The sequence below is a fragment of the Phoca vitulina genome, unplaced genomic scaffold (assembly GCF_004348235.1).
Source record: "Phoca vitulina isolate PV1807 unplaced genomic scaffold, GSC_HSeal_1.0 scaffold10, whole genome shotgun sequence".
In the NCBI taxonomy this organism is placed as follows: Eukaryota; Metazoa; Chordata; class Mammalia; order Carnivora; family Phocidae; genus Phoca; species Phoca vitulina.
The window spans coordinates 50,330,702-50,350,276 of NW_022589713.1; the positions used below are offsets into that span (position 1 = coordinate 50,330,702).

The following is a 19,575-nucleotide window of genomic DNA, read 5'->3' on the forward strand; positions in this document are numbered from 1 at the left end:
TACAAGAGGGAGAATCATGGGAATGATAAGAAGTTAAATAAAAAGAGTCCTTCACAGACCTTCAGCCTGAGGCCCCATGCTTCGCCACAGGCCCGTGGGCCTGGAACACCGCCTGACCAGCTGCAGGCTGGCCTTGGACCATCCACCCAATGGACGTGTGGGGACCATGCAACACTGCTTCCTCTCTGAGTGGTCCCCTTGGCCTCTCCTGATTGCACTGCCTCAGGAGATCACGTCGCAGCCTTGTCTTCTCTGAGTTTCCCCAAGGCCTGGACACGTGTTTTGTGTTCTTCTCTCTTTACATGGACATCTGACCTAGATGCTCCCTACAGGAGGGGCTTGCTTTGAAGGTACTTCCTTGCAGCCTCCACAGCACCACACACATAATAGTGCCACAGACATCTGCCCAGTACTTAACAAATCAAAGGGATGGATGTGGTCTAACTGTCTTTCTGCCTGAATCATGGCATATACGCTGATTTTGAATTTGTACATCATTGGCCATCCCAGGCTATGTGGTACGTGCTCTCAATTTTTCCTTCTAAAATACCCCATTAAGATGCCTGCATGCGAGCTTGCTCCTGGTGTCTTCTTTCTCCCTCCTCCTCTAAAGGGAACGAAGCTCTCCTGACAGAGGCAGTGGTCTGCCCTCCTTCTGTGACCGAGCAACAATGAAGAGTGTCTCTCTAGTCAGAGTAGGGGACCCCCTGGCCCCAAACTTCATGACCCACTCCCCACAGCACCCACAGTGGAAGTGACAGTGGCCAAGACCTCCAAATAACCCCTTGCTCTCTGTAAGGCCAGGTTTCAGGAGAGAACGTGCTCAGCCAGAGTGCAATCTCATTTACTTTACGGCTGTTAATGTCTCACTATTAAGCGTCGGGTGGCATTCAGATCTCTCAGTTCTGTTCTCATGAGCTTCCTCCCATGACCTGACCCTGGGCGCTGCCCCCCGTCCCACACACATGAACGAGCCTGCCCCGAGCCCCACCTGCCCCGCGACCACGGGCCTTCCAGTGGGCTATCCTTCAGCCCAGAGCCACAGCCGGTGCGCTATCACCCCCCGCACACGTAATGCTTAGAACAAACTCGGAATAACCTTCCCGTTGTTGCTCCCAACAGAAAGCTATGCGCTTCTTCATCACTGTGATGGGAAGTGTGCCAAGGCAGGAGGAAACCAGCAGGCCACTTCCCGGGCCGCTCTTTGTAGATGGGTTATTTCAGCACCAGATGCTCGCAGCCACGCACCATGTGTCTAGAAACACTCCATTCACCTAAAGCCAGTCCTTTTCTTTTATGCTAATGTAGAGACATGTCTTGCAAAGTGCAACTTCAGTCTTCCGTACATCCATCTCGAGAGAAAGCCAGCACTGGGTGTGTTGTGGGCGGGCTGTCTTACCCTTCAGCCAGGAAGGCCATGGGGTCTTTATGCTACTTGAAGAGCAGCTATTTTTTTGGGGGGGGGACGGGACGGGAGTTAACATTTATTTTGAAGTAATTTCAAACTTATAGAAGAGTTGTGAGAATAGAACAAAGAACTCATACTCCCAAAGAACCAAGATTCCCCAATTGTTAATATTTTGCCACATTTGCTTTATCAGTTTCTCTCTCTCTCAATACACTTATTTTTTTTTGAACCATTTATGAGTAAGTTGCAGACATGAATTCCCTTTACCCTAAATATTTCAGTGTACGTTCCCTAAGAGCAAGGGTATCCTTCAAATAAACACAACACAATTATAAAAAACCAGGAAATTAACATGGATACAATCCTGTTATGTAATCCACAGAATTGATTAAAAAAATTCGATTGTCCCAATAATGTCCTTCATAGCATAGAAAGATAGAAAGCAAGCAGGCAAGTCCAATCCGGGATCCTTTTCAGGCGCACACGCTGCCTGTCGGTGTCATGCCCTTCATGAAAGCTGCTCTCTTAACGTTTACGGCAGCCAGGAGCCTCCGGGCCACACTGCCTGCCCCCAGAACCTGCCTGTGTGGAGCCTCTGCAGCTTACACAGCATGAACCAGTCAGGGAACACAATTTGTGCGGCATCCGCTAACCACCTGCAGGCCGTCCCGGTTCATAGTGTTGAGTTCCGCAGAAAGAGAATGGAAGCGCAGGGAAGTTCCCTGCACTCCAGGGTGGACAGGCCCACCGCACCCCGCCAGTGGCTGACCCTCCAGGTGTGTTCACCAGCGCTAAAGACGGAGCCCTTGCCCAAAAGGGCCAATCAGCTTAAATAAAATCTGCGCACCGGAGGGGTGCTTTATTCATTATTCCATTTCACCAGCTCCTCCGTAAAGGAAAATTTGAGAGATCTCATTCAATGTTCCCACTTAACACACAGCTGCCCTGAGCGACTGACGGAGCTCACTGCCCAAGCCCGCATGGCCTTAGCTGGGTTTTACTGTGATTACAAACACCGACCTGGTCCGAAGTCCACTGTGGCATAGAGCCCCTGCAGCGCCCCGCACTGCAGGAATGTCTCATGTGCCCCGTCAGTGGTGAATAGGAGCACGTCAGTGCCCAGGTGGTAGCGGAAGAGCTTCTGCAGGAACCGCAGGTAGTCATAATCACAGGTGAAGTAGCTGCCATATTCATTTTCAACCTACAAATTACAAAAGAGGCGGGGGAAATCAGGAGAGCCCGATACCCTCATTCTAAGGCAAGCTTTTGTTTGTAGACAATACCTGAGCATCTATGAGAGATGACAAGGCCCAATGATTGCCAAAAATATTTCTTACCCTCGGTCCTCAAACACTCATTTTCCAAAGAGCAATTCAGCATAAAAACTTACCTTCTACTATGTCCCACTCCACCAAAGTAAGAAAAACAAAAACCACCACGTCGGTTTTGGATTGTGGTGATGTTCTAGCCAGTACTAAATAATAGGTACTTTAAATGTGACATAAATAAGATCTTCCCATGGTAGAATATTAGAAAATGGGGGGAAATGCAAAGAAAATAGAAAAACCATGTGTTAATTCCTTTCGCCAGAGATAAGTGCTATAAGCATTCTGGCTTAGTTTTCCAGATTTACACACGTACACACACCCTAAATACACACGATAATACACAGTCATCGTTCTCTGTTCTCAAAACTGGTATCACATTACTTGCACCAGTTGTAACATAAGTTTTGCACCTTAACACATTATGCAAAATGCCCATGGCAGTAACGAGGACAAATGCTGGCTGGATAAGGATGTACCACCATTTCCTTGATCTGCTGTCAAACGTTCAGGTGGTCCTCCTCCTTTTTGTACTCCATCACCAACGCTCAGTCTGCGTTCAATAGCATCAGTGGTTTTCAACCAGGAGTTATTTTCCCCCCAGGGAACATATGACAAATCTGCAGATATTTTGGGTTGTCACAAGTGGCGGGAGGGGGGAGTGTGCTGCTGGCACCCCAATGGGTAGAGGCCAAGGGATGCTCCTAAACCTCCTACTTGTCAGCCTCCACACAAAGGATTATCAGGTGCAAAATGGCAATAGTGCTGAGGGCACATTTCCACTTTCGCGAACTCTCAATGGGGGAGGACAGCACCCCCAAAGAGGTGAAAATTGATTCTTACAGGAGAAAAGAACACCTTACTCTTTTTTATCTGTAAAGCACAGATATACATACACTTATACAGTAGATGGAAGGCATTAAGAGTTCGTGGGGGAGGCAATTAGAAAAAAATGTCTAAAGAGACTCTTTAGGGGCAACAACGAAAAAAAGGTGAAGAAACATTGCTGTAAAGCAATAAAATGAATGACCTTCAGCTCCACCCAATACATGAAAGAATCTTAGAGCTACGACATTGAGGGAAGCAATACAGACAGTATGCCCCCCACAGAAAATTCAAAACGGGCCCAACCCAACTATAAATCTGGGTACATACACAGGTGGCAAAAATAGAAACGACACCAAGAAACAAATAGCCGTGAAGGTCAGGACAGTGGGAAGGAGAGGGGTGGTCACGAAAGACACCAGGGAAACTTCTCCGGTGCTGGCCATATGCTATTTCCCATCTCGGGTGGTGGTTATGTGGGTGTTCTCATCCTAACGCTTCATTATGCCACACCCTGGTGTTAGAGTTCACGATTTTACAAAAATGACAATAATACCCGGCCATCCAGTCTCAACCTGCACATAAGGCAAATAAATTTTTGTGATCCTGGGGAATCCATAGTCATTAAACATAAGCACAAGAAACTGTGATCCCTCCGAAAAGAGGGTGACTGGGAGAGATGGGTAAGGAAGCTTCTCTGGAGGGGCTGCCCAAGGTAGCTCTAGGGGGAAAGGCACTACCAGGGAAGAAGACAGGTAGAGAGCACTCCCTGTTTGCTAGATGGCCAGTAGCTTCATGTGACCTGTGGACAGTCAGGGAGTAGGCACAGGACGGTGAAGGACGGAGGTGAACTAAACACCACCATCATTCTCTGCACAGGGCTGCTTCTTAAAGAGTTTAATGAATGACTATTTCCCTTTGATAATACTTTCATGTTACAGGTTCAGACTGCAGCGAGTATGCCCAGCACCAAGAGCTTCACTGGTCCTGAAGCCACCTTGAAAAAGGAGGAGTTTGCCCCTCACACAGAGCAGATTCCCCCCCCCCCCCGCCCCCCACCGGGGCAACTGCTCCTGACACTGATTAGTCCCACAGGTGTCCCTTTGGAAATAATTGAGAGCAACTCGAAGAAAAGCTTGCAAATACTGGCGAGATACTTTCCTCCTCATTTTCTTTCTCCCCCCCTCTTTTAATAAGATCTACTTAAATGGCTGTGTGTTCCTTTGTCCTTTGGCCATTCACAAGTTCAGAGCTAGTTCCAGGGTCAGCTCTAGCAACTAAGTGGGCCCAGAGCCTTTGCACCTCGTGTTCCTTTCTGCCCACCACCACACCCCAACCCAAGGCTCACTTAGGGTCACTTATTTTTTCAAGCTTTAACTACCCATGATCACGATGATTATTATCATGATTGTACGTTAAAATAAACAGGCTTGAAACAATTGCATGAACACAATTTGGCTAAGTTATTAGAAAAAAAGGTCCACATTTGCAAGGCAGCGCAGAGCTGTGGGCACGGGCATCGGAGGCCCAGCTGTCCACGTGCAAGTGTCCCCTCTGCCATTTCTTGCCCGCGGGGCTCCGCCCGTGAGGCCGTGCGGTCTGCAAGAGGCCACGGAGCCTCCCTCGCTGGGCTGCTATGAGGATTGACTGAGTCAACTCGTGAGTACCTGGCACCAGTCAGGGCTCACCAAACTACTCAGAGTACACTCACATTCGACGCCAGAGTCAACCAGAGAGACACAGAGGTGGTGCCCAGACGGGGAAGGTGAGAGGAAAAACACACAGACAAGTCACAGTGAGATTCAGAGGAACGCTTGAGTTTTCTAGAGCAAGGGGTCAGTCAACCTTTTCAATCAAGGCCCGCGGGGTATTTTAGGGTCTGTGGCCACATGTCTCTGCACCGATGAACTCTGCTCCTGATGTGCAAAAGCAGCCACGTTCACACGTGAACGACTGGGCGCGGCTGGGTGCCAACGTACCTTTATTTACAAAAACAGGCCACCGCGGGTCCCCGTCTGAGAGTTTTAACTGTCTCATCCTGTAAGCTCCTTAATGAAGCCACAAGGCACTGTGACTTCTAAAGTTGTTGATCTTACACAACATCAGGTAGAAGTAGGGCTGTTACCTTAGGAGGAATGCCCCATAAACTGGATGAAGTGAAGTTGTGCGTGAAAGGTCCCCACTCCTAATTATTTTCACCTTGGATATTATTAATAGGCATCTGCGGCTTTACTTATTTTAGGTGTGGTCTTGGTACAAACTGAGATAAACATCCACATAGGCAAACCAGCTAAGGTGGTGCTGGATTAGCTAACCCCTCCAGAAGAGAACACTTGCTACATGACTGAGTCATAAGGATGAATTAAGGACCAGGCAGGGCTCTCTGCACCTCACTTTTGTCCTGCCTGCCGACACATAGGCAGGGCCTCTTCAAACTCTCCAGGCACCCAGACAGAGCACCAACACCGTGAACTGAGTAAAGCCATCATTTTGCCCCATGGCCTGAATGTAGACAGACATGGAAATCAGCTTTTTTTTTTAATAAGATTTTATTTATTTACTTGACAGAGGGAGAGAGAGCACAAGCAGGGGGAGCAGCAGAGGGAGAGGGAGGAGCAGGCTCCCCATTGGGCAGGGAGCCCGATGCGGAGCTCGATCCCAGGACCCTGGGACCATGACCTGAACCGAAGTCAGACGCTCAACCAACTGAGCCCCCAGGCATCCCGAAGATTTTTTAATGATATGAAAAAATGCTTATGACATAAGAGTAAAGTAAGAAAAGTCGGATAAGAAACTGGTCACACAGTTTAAACTGACTCTGTAAAAAGAAATTTTTTAAAGGCATGGGAAAAAATTCAAGGAAATCTCTCTGAAATATGAAAAGCTTGCTTCTGGCCCCTGACATTTAAGTGAAATTATGGCTTTTCTGTTTTCTTATGTTCTTCTGTAGCTCCCACACTTACTTGTTTATTTAGTAGTCAAGGGGCACACAGACTAGGTGGCATTCAAGCAGGTGGACGTGTGAAAGGCGGAGGAGGAGGCTGAGTCCCCGGGGAGGACCCACAGTCAAGTTCAGACCATCCGAGGCTGCCAGGGATGTACTCAAGAAATGCCCCCAGGGCAGCCAACATTGCTCTCCTCTGCGGAGTTCATATCTGATTATGCTTTTCGTGGCATTTCAATAACCAAAAGGTACAGAAAAGTTGTGAGCAAAAATTAAAAGTGACTTGGAAAGAAGCAGAGACTAAAAAAGGAGGAAGACTAGAGAAAACTTGAGATTAAGAGAAAGGAAGAAGACCCAGCCATGCAAAGACACACTCAAGTTGCAGCCTTGAAGCTTCATACAGAGAAATGGGCTCCTGTATGCTTCACCAGTACCGACTCAGGTCAGGTGGAGGGGCATTCGGCACTCCCTGGACATCCCTCTGGGAGCAGCAACCTGGCCTCTCTTCAACGTGCAGTGTTAGAAAGGTCCCTCTGGCCAGATCCGCCTTCTCATTGCTTCATTCGACATACACCTGCAGGCCAAGAGAGCGGCCATGCTCCCTTCCCACAGTGAGCGTCCCTACAACTGTCCATAGTATTGTCCCTAAGAAGGAAATCTTGGCCATACTTCTGTAGGGAGCACCACACTGCACCCCATTGTTTCAGGATGCAGCCAGTGTTACATTTATTCCTTGGCAAATGACTAGTGAACATGCTTTAATGTTTTAACCTAAGGAATTTTGCAAACATCACAAGTTGTTGCAGGTCAAGGGTCCCAATTTTTCACAGGGAAAATACTTGGCACACGATCTACCCCATAATATCGCAGTCTTTGCAGAGCAAAGGACAGATGAAAGAAGGAGAGTGGGGGCAGGAAGCAGGAGGGAAAATATAATGGCCCCCAATTCAGCACATCCTCTTTCCACATCAGCGTGAGCTGACAGCCTAAGCAGGGCAGACACCGGAGCATTTCCATCTGTGCTGTATCCCTGCGGCCTGACACACTAGAGAAAGAGACAGGCCACAGGATCAGCGGACCTGGGACCTACGCTGCCATCCTGATTCGGCCACCTGCCAGCCGGGTGACCTTGGCCGAGTCACTCAACCTCTTCAAAGTTCTTCTTCTTCTTCTTTTTTTTTTTTTAAAGATTTTATTTATTTATCTGACAGAGAGAGAGACAGCGAGAGAGGGAGCACAAGCAGGGGGAGTGGGAGAGGGAGAAGCAGGCTTCCCGCTGAGCAGGGAGCCCTACGCGGGGCTCGATCCCAGGACCCTGGGATCATGACCTGAGCCGAAGGCAGACGCTCAACGACTGAGCCACCCAGGCGCCCCGAAGTTTTTCTTTTAAAAGAGACGGTGGTTGGAATAACGGAATAGGGTCTATAGGGCCGTCAGCACAGGGCCTGGTACATAGCAGGATTCAAAACAATAACGCCTCCCCAAAACACAACTTCAAGAAAACCACCAGCTGTGGCACTGCCTCGCAAAGAAACAGACTTGTGAGGCTCATAGCTGCATCACTCCTGCACATGCTGTGGATGGATGAAAGCTTTCCCTACCGCCCGCCCATGCTCGTCTCTAGGTTACCTGCACGGTTATGATCGGCCCTCCATTCTGATAGAGGAGAGGCTTCATCTTGGGCAGGAGGACTCCCAACCATTTGTCCACGGCTGCAAGGTAATCTGGAAAACAAGACAGGTTAACTCCACTCCACACCTGGTCCTGCAAACAGACACAAGGCCGCCCCCTTACCCTGGAGCTGGCAGCTGAGACCAGGACATGCTGGATTCAATGACTACGTGAAATGGGGTGGCTGTATGCACTGAAAGTCTCAGAGAAGTTGTCCTGCAAGGAGCCATGTCTTCAATGAGCTCTCAGTAGACAACGAGCGGTACGCACGGTACCCGTCCTCACTACTACACACCAAGCATGGAGCGCAGGAGGCATCCAGCCCATGTTTGTTGAATGAAGAAAAGAGTGCCTGAATGGTGTCTTTCTCTCTGTCAGAGTGGGGGGGGGGGGTTTTTCCTTTTTATTTATTTTATTTTATTAATTTTCAATTTTTTTATTTAAATTCAATTTAGTTAACATATAGTGTATTATTAGTTTCAGGGGTAGAATTCAGTGATTCATCAGTTGCATGTAACACCCAGGGCTCATTATGTCATATGTCCTCCTTGATGCCCATCACCCAGTTACCCCATCCCCCCACCCATCTCCCCTCTAGCAACACTGTTCGTTTTCTAGAGTTAAGAGTCCCTTATGGTTTGCCTCCCTCTCTGTTTTTGTCTTATTTTATTTTTCCTTCCCTTCCCCATGTTCATCTGTTTTGTTTCTTAAATCCCACATATGAGTGAGATCATATGGTATTTGTCTTTCTCTGACGGACTTATTTCGCTTAGCATAATACCCTCTAGTTCCATCCATGTCATTGTAAATGGCAAGATTTCATTTTTTTTTTTTTGATCGCTAAGTAGTATTCCATCGTATATAAGAACCACATCTTCTTTATCCATTCATCTGTCAGTGGACATCTGGGCTCTTTCCATAATTTGGCTACTACGGACATTGCTACTATAAACATTGGGGTGCAGGTGCCCCTTCAGATCACCATTTCTCCAAAGAGGACATACAAATGGCCAAAAGACACATGAAAAAATGCTCAACATCCCTCGGCATCAGGGAAATACAGATCAAAACTACAACGAGATACCACCTCACACCAGTCAGAATGGCTAAAATTAACAAGTCAGGAAACGACAGATGTTGGTGAGGATGTGGAGAAAGGGGAACCCTCCTACACTGTTGGTGGGAGTGCAAACTGGTGCAGCCACTCTGGAAAACAGTATGGGGGTTCCTCAAAAAGTTGAAAATAGAGCTACCCTATGACCCAGCAATTGCACTACTGGGTGTTTTTCCTTTTTATCTTATTTTAATTTAATCAATGGTTAGCTGCTCTTATCACCATCTCCAACGCTAGCATCACCAGGAAAAACTGAAGTCTTCAGAAGACGGAAGTGCAACTAAATGGGACCTTCTGAGTGATCAGGGTTTACAGCTAAAATAATTTCTAGTTGTTTAAAAAGACAAGAAAAAGACTTCATTTACAGATCACTCTGTAGACAAATGAATTGCCAGTTTGATTAGCTAGATGCTATCACTGGCCATGTAATTTAATGAGAAAGCAGGAAGAGAAAGCATTAAAGTGAGTCGGTAAACCACAAACAGGGCCCAATGCCAGTTCAAAGTTACCAGTTTATCAGCAGGATCTGGTCAGATAGTTCAAGCGAGCCTTACTTCCTACACATTCGAAGCCTGCAGTGGACAGTGATTAACCCTCGCACTTCCAGTAAGCTTTCAGAGGCACAGGGGTGCCCCAGCCTTCAAAATACCTGATGCTTCTGATATAAAATGTCTAAAGACATCATACATTCTCTCAAGACATCTGTAACAACTTACCTGGATCCGAAGAACGGAGAATAATAGACTCTTTTAATAATAGCCAAGCAGGTAATCCTCCCTAGGATGGGGGTTGGGAAGGGGAGAGAAAAGAAGAAGAGAAAAGCCATTATAACGTCTGGGGATCGGGGAGGGGACAGGAATGACTCTTAGCATTGAGGGAAAAGAAGAAAAGTTTCACGGAGAAAAGGTATTAACTGGGCTTTCTGGTTTGTAACTTCCAAGGAAACTAGAAATTGTAACACAGTGAAAGATGACTTCACACGCATGCAGTGTTTGGAGAATCAAAGCCTTTGTATAGATGATTCCACTTGAGAGGGAGACAGAGCCCATACCACTAGCTGCTGTTTACAAAGGGGGAAACTGAGCTGCATGAGTGCGCACTAAGAGGAGGACACCTGCCTTCTGACCCTTACCGGCTCCTCTCTGCCGAGGCACCTCCTAAGGTAAAGGACGCCTGCGCTGGCTACAGTGACAGGCTCAGTGGGATCTGGAATTAGAGACTTATTTAAACTGCTTTAATTCACTTTCTCCCAGATCCCTGCCTGCCAGCCCACCCCTGTCGGGCGCACCAGCCAGGTAGAGCCCAGTCTAGACGTACTCACCATGTCCCACTCTGCACAGATGTAGGGTCCAGGCCTCAGGATGACCAGCAGTCCCAGCTCCTGGGCCAGCTTAATAAAATATTCCACATCATGTTCCCCAGAAAACTGGTACTGTCCTGGCTGGGGCTCGTGAAAGTTCCAGGGCACGTACCTGCCGAGACACACATAGCCCCTTCTTGGAAAGGGTTAAAAAATCCAGGGTGTAAACCCTCAGACACTCACACAGCTCCCTCCTGCAGCCCCTTGGGAACCAGGCCTTATTTCAAGTTTTCTCAGCACTTACCCAAGGGAACCAAATTTGGTGGGGGACACTTAAGTTTATGACCCACAAAGAATGCCCATTCCTACGTAATGACTTTAAAAAACCACAGAATTACATGAACACAAATTACTACTATGTAAAAATTATGTATGCCCGTGTAAGGCCAAGGGAAAATGAAAATATCTATGCTAAGGTAATAAGAGGTATACTTTTCTTTTTGAAAATTTTTTTAAGAAAAATAAAAAACAAAAAAAACCTCTCACCCCTGTGTCCTCCTGCAAAAGATTTTGTCAGGAACGGCACACAGGAAGTAAAGTGACAAAAACTTCTACCAGTTCCCCTGGCTGCCTTCAGCCTAGACCACAGACTACATTACGAAGCTACCCGCTGCCATCACAGAGGTCTCTTGGATGACCCCTGGCTCGTGGCCTTTTCCCACAATCCCATGGCTTCAGGGCTCCCTGGGACAGATAGCCTTGGTCCCCCAGAGCGAAGTGTTAAACTGCAGGTAGGTCCCCGAGCCCCAGGAATCTGCCTCTGCATTTCCCTCACCCCTTATCTTGAAGAGGCTATCGGCAATCCTCATCAGTAGTGAGAAAACCAGAGTGGCCAGCCGCCCCAACTTTCCCCCAAGTTAGTCACCTTGCAACAGCAGAAGAGATGAGGAGAGAGTTATTGGGGGAATTCTGTAAGTCTAGGCTATAGAATTACCCCATCAGAACCACAAGGAAAACTGGGTTTCAGGAATCTACCTGACATGGCATATGTCCCCTAGAGCTGAGGAAAGCCGTGGCTGCCTACAAACACTCCAGATTCTAGGGAGACTGCTGGCCAGAAACAGGCGCTTGCGTAAATTTCAGTGTCACCAGCTGTAAATGGGAATGAAGAAATGGAATCTTTCATGAAAAGTGCCCTGCACACGGTAAATGCTCTGTCACTGTTACTCCCCTTTGCCTTTTTAAGCTAAGGTTCATTTTATGATTTCCAGAGACCAAGTTCAAGATCAGAAGAAGTGGTTAATTATCTGAAGAAGGGCCAATTGAGCTGATGCCAAGCCCCTCCCGGAACTCCAGATTATGTTGTGTCCCATTCTGAGGAGTGAAATCACTAGCTGCATGGAGAAATGCAGCTGTGCCCTCTGTCTAGGTGTGGGTGTCTAGGCCCAGTGCCCTCCTACTTACGTTTGGATGGCGTTCAGCCCAGCCATCCTCATCTTCAGCAGCCGGTCCTTCCAGTAAAAGCGGGGCACGCGGGAATAGTGAATGCTTCCTGAGATGTAGCGGAAGGGCTGGCCATCCTTCAGGAAGCGGTTGTGACCATAGTCGATCTTGAACGTCCTCTGGGAAGCATTCTACAGAGCAAGGATGGGACAACATGAGAACCTCCACCTTCCGCATTTCGGAAGCAGACACTCTGACCATGGCAAGTGGCTCCCTGCCTCTTTCATTTGCGGAATTTGCTGATGGAGTTAATGCCTGGCTTCTGGGCTATAAAACAAAGCACCGCTAAGCCAGTGGCTAATGCACCCAGGCAACAGAAATCATCAGGGAGGACCCACGTGCAGGACTCCAAAGGTTTTACCTTCCAGAGGCCAGCGCCAATGTGACAATTGGTGGTTGAGACACAGAAGTTTTATTCCCAAAGGGAAAACCCTGCTGGAGGAGACTCTCTCCTTGGTATAGCAAAGCACAGTGTCCTGGGAATAGAACACATACATGGACACCCTCCATCCCTGTGGCTGTGACCGGCTGGAGCACTAGATGTATCTTGACAGTCATGTCACCTTGCTGAAAGCAACAGAGGAGAAGTCTAAAGTCCTGGCTGGGGCTCTAAGTCTTGCAGTGACTAGGCAAACGCCCTCTCTAACCCTGTATCTCCACTTCCATAAACACACAGGATGTCAGACTAAATGAACTTTAAGGCGGTATATTTCAAATTACAGGCTGCAACCCAATTTGTGATTCACGAACCTAACTTGGGTGCTGATTGGCAAGTATTGTTTTATTAAACTTTTGTTATATATACATATACAGAGTTGCATTTGATATGTGTCTCTACTGGGTTGCAATGAAAGGCGTACTTCTAGCAAAATCTAGGCAAATCAAATTTCGAGAAACACTGGGGATCGGTTCAGAAGCTAAAATGCTAGGATTTGAAAGGGAAGCCAATGGTTAGGTAGAATAGAACACTGCCCTCTGGTGGATGGAAAAAGGCAGCGAGGTGTCCTAAGTGCCAACGGGACCAGGGCCATAAGAAACCAGTTAATTGCTTTCCTCCATTGCTGGTAAGATTCCCTGTGCAGCTTTAGGCTTTTTTTAAAAAAGCTTTTTTTCATAGCAGTACCACAGTTCATGACAGCTTTGGAGGCCTCCCTTGAAGCCATATCTGGAAACAACTGTAAGAGCATAGGTCCTAGATCACATTTGGCCTGAAATCCAACTAGGGAGTTAAAGCACTGTGATGGAAAGTTAAACAACTCAGAGTAGATCGCTCAGGGGCAAATGGAAAGCTATACTGTATGTGAGCTCACCTCAATAAAGCTAACCAAAAATAAATGAATAACTAATTTAAGAATCATTTCTGGGGTGCCTGGGTGGCTCAGTCGGTTAAGCGACTGCCTTCGGCTCAGGGCATGATCCCAGGGTCCTGGGATCAAGCCCAGCATCAGGCTCCCTGCTTAGCAGGAAGCCTGCTTCTCCCTCTCCCTGCTGCTCCCCCTGCTTGTACTCTCTCTGTCAAATAAATAAATAAAATCTTTAAAAAATAAAAAAAGAATAATTTCTAAAGAAAGGGCCAGAGCATCAATCGCATATCACTTTGTTCTTCTAGTAAACAAGGCTTTGACTGTCATTCAAACGCAAGAAACTCCTGAAGAAACAAAAAATATGAAAGTTACTTCTTATACCAGGTGCCCCAATGGATGATTTTAAAAACATTTTCACAGCACATATATGATTAGGTGCCAAAAAAGGGTTTGCTACACATCCTGTGAGTTCAGAGGTGATGCATGAGGTGCGGAAATTCTTTGGACACGTAGAAAGGGGGTAAGCTACGGGGAAATGCAGAGGGGCATTTGTAGCCCGCCTGTCTAGGGGAAGGGGCTCAGAGGAGCAGATGAGGTTGCTGAGACCTGATCTTAGCAGACAATGGACTCAGGCCTTTGTCCCACTCAGCGGAGCACCACCCCTGCATCCAAACAACCCCAGAATCCAGCCCAAGTATCTCCCTGCCGTCCATTTACAAATATTACCAACCACCTACTATGTGCTGAGTAATATCAGAGGGAGCCACACAGATGTGGCCACAGCCTACATGAAGCTTCCATCTAGACTAGGTGTCAACATCGTGAGGCCCAGATGGTAAAGTAAGGATAAGATCATCATGCTGCACACCTTAACTTACACAGTATTAGCTATCAATTATACCTCAATAAAGCTGGGGTCAGGGGTAGAGTGGAAAGCTGCAGTGGTAATAAATGGTACATGACCCAGGAGTGGGGCATGCGGACAAGTCTCCCAGAGGGAGGAACTCTGGTTCTCAACCTTGGCCAGGCATCAGAATCACCTGTGCAAATTTTTAAAAATAGCAAAGTCAGGCCTCACCCCCAGACATTCAGATTTTATCTTGGGTGGAGGCATCGGCATTTCTTAAAACTGCCCAGATGATGATGTCATGTACAGCCAAGGTTGGGAATTACTGGCTTGAGCTAAGCCCCAGGATGAGGAGCAGCTGGGCGAGGGAAAGGACACAGGCAGAGAAGACAGTGTGTGGGGTGCGGAGAAGGAGCCCTAGAACCTCAGTACAGACCGTACACGGCAGGGAGCTGAAGATGGACAGGGACCAGACCAAATGAGCCCTGACGTCCACATTCACAGGCCTGGGCTTTATGCCAAGAGCTGTGGAGAGCAACTTACACGGAAGACCACGTGAAAACATGTGTTTTCAAATGTCGGGCACTCTGGCCTTTTCCTGAAGCTGCAAAAAGGAAACAGAGTCAAATGTCGGGCACTCTGGCCTTTTCCTGAAGCTGCAAAAAGGAAACCGTGGCGGCGGCAGAGAGGTGGGCAGTGGACAGGAGGCGGAACCCCCAGGACCAGGGGGTGGTTAGATGTAGGACACAGGGGCTAACCTGAAGAGGCTCCCACAGGTCTCAGGTGGAAAAATTGGGGGCATTTAGAAAAAGAGACAGACTTAAAAGAGGTATCAACTGGGGGAAATTAAAGCCTGCACGGATATTAACAACTGGGAGTTACATGTACATGATTCCTCTGCTCAATGTCAGCCTCTTAAAAATGGAACAAGCAGACACTATGTCCCTCATGTTGTGATTCAACAGGAAGTACAGCCCCACCTAGAAGCAGGCCTCATTACTGAACTTGAACCTCAACTGAACCTTAATCTACCCATAGCACAAGGAAGCAAAATATGCCAAATCCAAAATGTGGGACACTCTAGAAGTCCAATGATAGAGTTGCTCCAACAGACTGATGGCATTAAAATCAAACAAAATAAAGAGTATTGTTAGAAAATAAAAGAGAACTTAAGAGGCATAACGACCTAATGCAGCATCGGAACCTGGTTTGGATCCTGATTCTAAGGAACTGCAAAAAAACCCAATGTTGAGATGGAAAGTCTGAACAGAGATCAGGCATTAGGTGGAATTAAAAGAACTGCTGTTCATTCTGTTGGCTAAAACAGTGGCATGCTGATTACACAAAAGAAAGAAAAGTTCTCATCAGTTAGAGATACATACAGAAGTTTCTATGGGTAGAATGACACAAGCTCTGGGGTTACTACAGACGAAAAAGAAGAAGAGCAAACAAAAGAGCAGAGGGCACACAGCGCAAAGCTGATCACTGTGGAAGCTGGTATGGACACCTGGTATTCTTTGTTCGTTTGTGTGTTTGTTTTAATTGCAACACTGTTTAAACCACCTCAAAATAAAGCCTTTTTCTTGGTTATAAGAAAAACAAAACCATACTTTCATGAAAAGACTAGTAACAAATGTTCACAGCAGCTTCATTCATAATTGTCTAAAACTGGAAGTAAGCAAATGTCCATCAACAGGAGAAAGGATACACAAACTTCAGTGTGTTCATACGATAGAATACGTCTCAGCAATAAAGCAAAACTACTGGTGCTGCCGATAATACGGATAAATCTCAAAACTGTCATGCTGAGTTTGAGCCCTACACAAAAGGTTCACACTGTGTGAGCCCATTTATATGAAGTTCTAGAACAGGCAAATCTAATCTATGGCGGGAAATAATCAGAGTAGTTGTTGTCTTTGGGAGGGGGGGCAGGTACTGCTTGGTAAGGAACATGAGGGAACCTTCGGGGTAATGGCAATCTTCTAGCTGAAAACAGGTTTCGGATTATACAGGCGTGTGCATTTCTCAATACTCATCAAAGGGGACCCTTGAGATCTGTATGTCTCATTGTATGTGAGTCTACCTTAAAGGGGGAAAAAGAGTTATAAACAAATATTCACCTCTAATTAATGACAGAGGACATGCTTGGGGGAAAAGTACACTGACGCCTGCAACTTACTTTTGAACACATCCAAAAAAGATGGATTGATGGGTGGATGGATGGAGGGATAGAGCGATAGTAATATGTTAATGGTGGAATCTGGACGGTGAGTATAAAATTCTTTCAACTCTATGTGTGAAAATTTTCCTAATAAAATGTTGACAAAATAAAAAAGGGGGGGGGACTGGGGAAAGGCGTTCAAAAGGTACAACTTCCAGCTAAAAGATAAATAAGCACTAGAGATGAAATGTACAACATGGTGACTATAGTTAACATTGCTATGTGATATACAGGAAAGTTGTTAAGAGGGTAAATCCTAGGGGAGCCTGGGTGGCTCAGTCGGTTGAAGTGTCTGACTCTTGGTTTTGGCTCAGATCGTGATGTTGGGGTCCGTAAGGCTCGGCACTCAGCACAGAGTCTGCTTGTCCCTCTCCGTCTGCTCCTTCCCCCCTCTCATAAATAAATAAAACTTTAAAAATATTTTATTTATTTGAGAGAGAGAGAACATGTGCATGAGCAGGGGGAGAGAGAGAAGCAGACTCCCCACTGAGCGGGGAGCCCGATGCGGGGCTTGATCCCAGGACCCTGAGATCATGACCAAGAGTAGGCTGTTTAACTGACTGAGCCACCCAGGCACCCCTCACAAATAAAAAAAATATTTTTTTTTAAAAAAGAGGGTAAATCCTACAAGTCTTTATCGCAAGGAGAAAACTTTTTTCCTTTCTTCTTTTTTTCTTTCTTTTCCACCGTATCTATATGAGAAGACTGACATTAGCTGAACATACAGTGGTGATCATTTCACAATACATGTAAATCACAATATCATGCTGTATACCTTAAACTTATACAGTGATGAGAGTCATTCGTCAGTAAAACTGGAAAAATAAATATAAATAAATAAAATTAAAAAGTGGACTGACGAAGGGCGCCTGGGTGGCACAGTGGGTTGAGTGACAGACTCTTCATTTCAGCTCAGGTCGTGATTTCAGAATCATGAGCTCGAGCCCTGCCTCAGGTTCCATGCTCGGTGGGAGTCTGCTTAAGATTCTCTCCCAGGGATCCAGGAGTGCTGGGGTGCCCATGTCCCCAGGGCCAACCCTCAACCAATGGGGTGGATAGCTGCATCTTTTAGGCAGACAATACTGGAGATGTTCTGTGTACCTTCCAGGAGATCCTGGCAGAATTCTGACCCTACTGCCCACAGCGAGAACCATGATATATCCTTATACAGACTTCTGCTTCTTTCCACCTGTGCTTCATGCCTGCATTCTTGGATCACTTCTCAGATCACCTGCACTCAAGCCCTTGTTTCATGTTTTGCTTCTAAAAGAACCCAAATTAAGACAATGGGTACCAGGATTGGCCTAAACAGCAGATCCTCAGGCTGTGAACCTATACCTGGATTTCTCATATCTATCAACAGCAACAAGACCCTAGAATTGGTGTTAAGTGGGTGGTGACACCCCACATTATGCAAAATGAATTCTACGGTCCTCACCTGTGCCGGACTGACAGCAGGTACCGGCAGAAGAGGAGTTGGCGTCTACATCAGCTCTACCCCTGGAATGGGGGGGAGGGGTACTGGTAATTCACAAGGATTGTGAAGTTGGCTGATTTTTATTAGCAGATTTGGAAGCTTTGAAGGAAGATTGCCTGATGGGATCAACATCCACTCCAGGCATTCTGTGATGCCGGAGGCTTCTGTGACCATCTTTAAAGAGACTACATCTCCAGCTAGAAGGGTAAGGCTCAGGACTTAACCATGTGGGCACACTGGGAGAGGACCTTGAGGGACAGAATGTAAGGCCGGCCAGAGGGAAGTTTATTGACAGTGCACTCTCCCATGACCTGTGAGTTACCATCTTTTTTTTTTTTTTAAGATTTTATTTATTTGCAGAGAGAGACACAGCAAGAGAGGGAACACAAGCAGGGGGAGTGGGAGAGGGAGAAGCAGGCTTCCCGTTGAGCAGGGAGCCCGATGTGGGACTCGATCCCAGGACCCTGGGATCATGACCTGAACCGAAGGCAGACGCTTAGCGACTGAGCCACCCAGGCGCCCCTGTGAGTTACCATCTTGACAAAGGTACCTTAAGCCAGTTCCGATGCTGTTGGGAGCTGGCTCATTGGAGCCGGAGCATGATATCGGCCTACGGGAAATGAGGTGGAGATGCCAGGATGGGCTTGGCATCCTGAGGAATGTGTGAGATGTCTCAAAGAGATGGGAATGTAAAAATGGTGACCAGACAACCCACCATCTGACTATATCCCCCAGGACAGGCCAGAGAACACTCCCTTCAGGAAGGAATGCACTACTGAGGAGGGCCCTGGCATCCTCGAGAAGCCCAGTGAGGCTGTCCTCTGTAGGCGAGGCATGACAGAAAATGCTGCCGCGGCACCGAGGATGACAAGACTCTGGCATAACCAGAGAGGGACCACACAATCACCACAACGACCAGCTAGGCCAGAGTGCAACCAGGCCGTGCCGACCTGTGGCAATCTCAGGCAAAGGCTCATAAGCCACAGCACTTCCAGTGGGTGGGATGATAACCAGCAAGTGTGCTGCCTGACGTGTCCAACAAGGACAAAACCACCAAGAACTCACGAGTACTGCAACGGAAAACTGACTGAAGGGAGGGCTGGATGGATCCCCTGAGGAAGAACCCTGTGATGCCACTCCAGTACACACAATGAATAGTCCCCTAATCCTTCCCCAACAGAACTCAGGTACCTGGGCAACATGGCCCCCAGGCCCTCTGGGGACGGTTGGATCCACCTGAGCTGACATACCAGGGTATTCTGAAATGTAATGGCATTTACCGCTCTTTAGAAGACCAGGGAGAAAAGGACCCACGGCCCAAGTCCTTCTCTACATGGGTCCAACAAGTCAGAGGGCCTATCCTATGGTGATTTCCCTGGTCCTGAGCACGAATTCGGATGGTTTTACTTAAGAGTCCCCTGAACCCACACCGCAAGTCAGAGGCATTATGGAGGGAAGAGCCAAGTGGAAATCGTGGAAGTGCCCACTCCCCACCTCGATCCAAGATAAATCTGAGGCAAGCCCACAATTCCTCCTGGGATGGCAGATCCTCATATCCACTCCGCAAAGTCTCACAAAACATTCTCATCATATCCCTATTCCTGTCACATGTGCGCCCCTGCAAAAAGCAGACAGA

The 19,575-nt window shown here is 47.2% G+C and overlaps 1 protein-coding gene across 1 annotated transcript in view; it reads right to left on the bottom strand.

Moving 5' to 3' along the window:
• GLB1 (galactosidase beta 1) overlaps nt 1-19,575 on the bottom strand; it is a 79,738-nt gene that overhangs the window by 45,493 nt on the left and 14,670 nt on the right. Inside the window, exons 2-6 of the mRNA XM_032409065.1 lie at nt 12,052-12,221; nt 10,609-10,759; nt 10,004-10,064; nt 8,132-8,226; nt 2,429-2,609 (exon numbers count right to left, since the gene is read on the bottom strand). Of these exons, the coding sequence (XP_032264956.1) occupies nt 2,429-2,609; nt 8,132-8,226; nt 10,004-10,064; nt 10,609-10,759; nt 12,052-12,221 (658 nt within the window). The remainder of the gene's footprint in view (nt 1-2,428; nt 2,610-8,131; nt 8,227-10,003; nt 10,065-10,608; nt 10,760-12,051; nt 12,222-19,575) is intronic.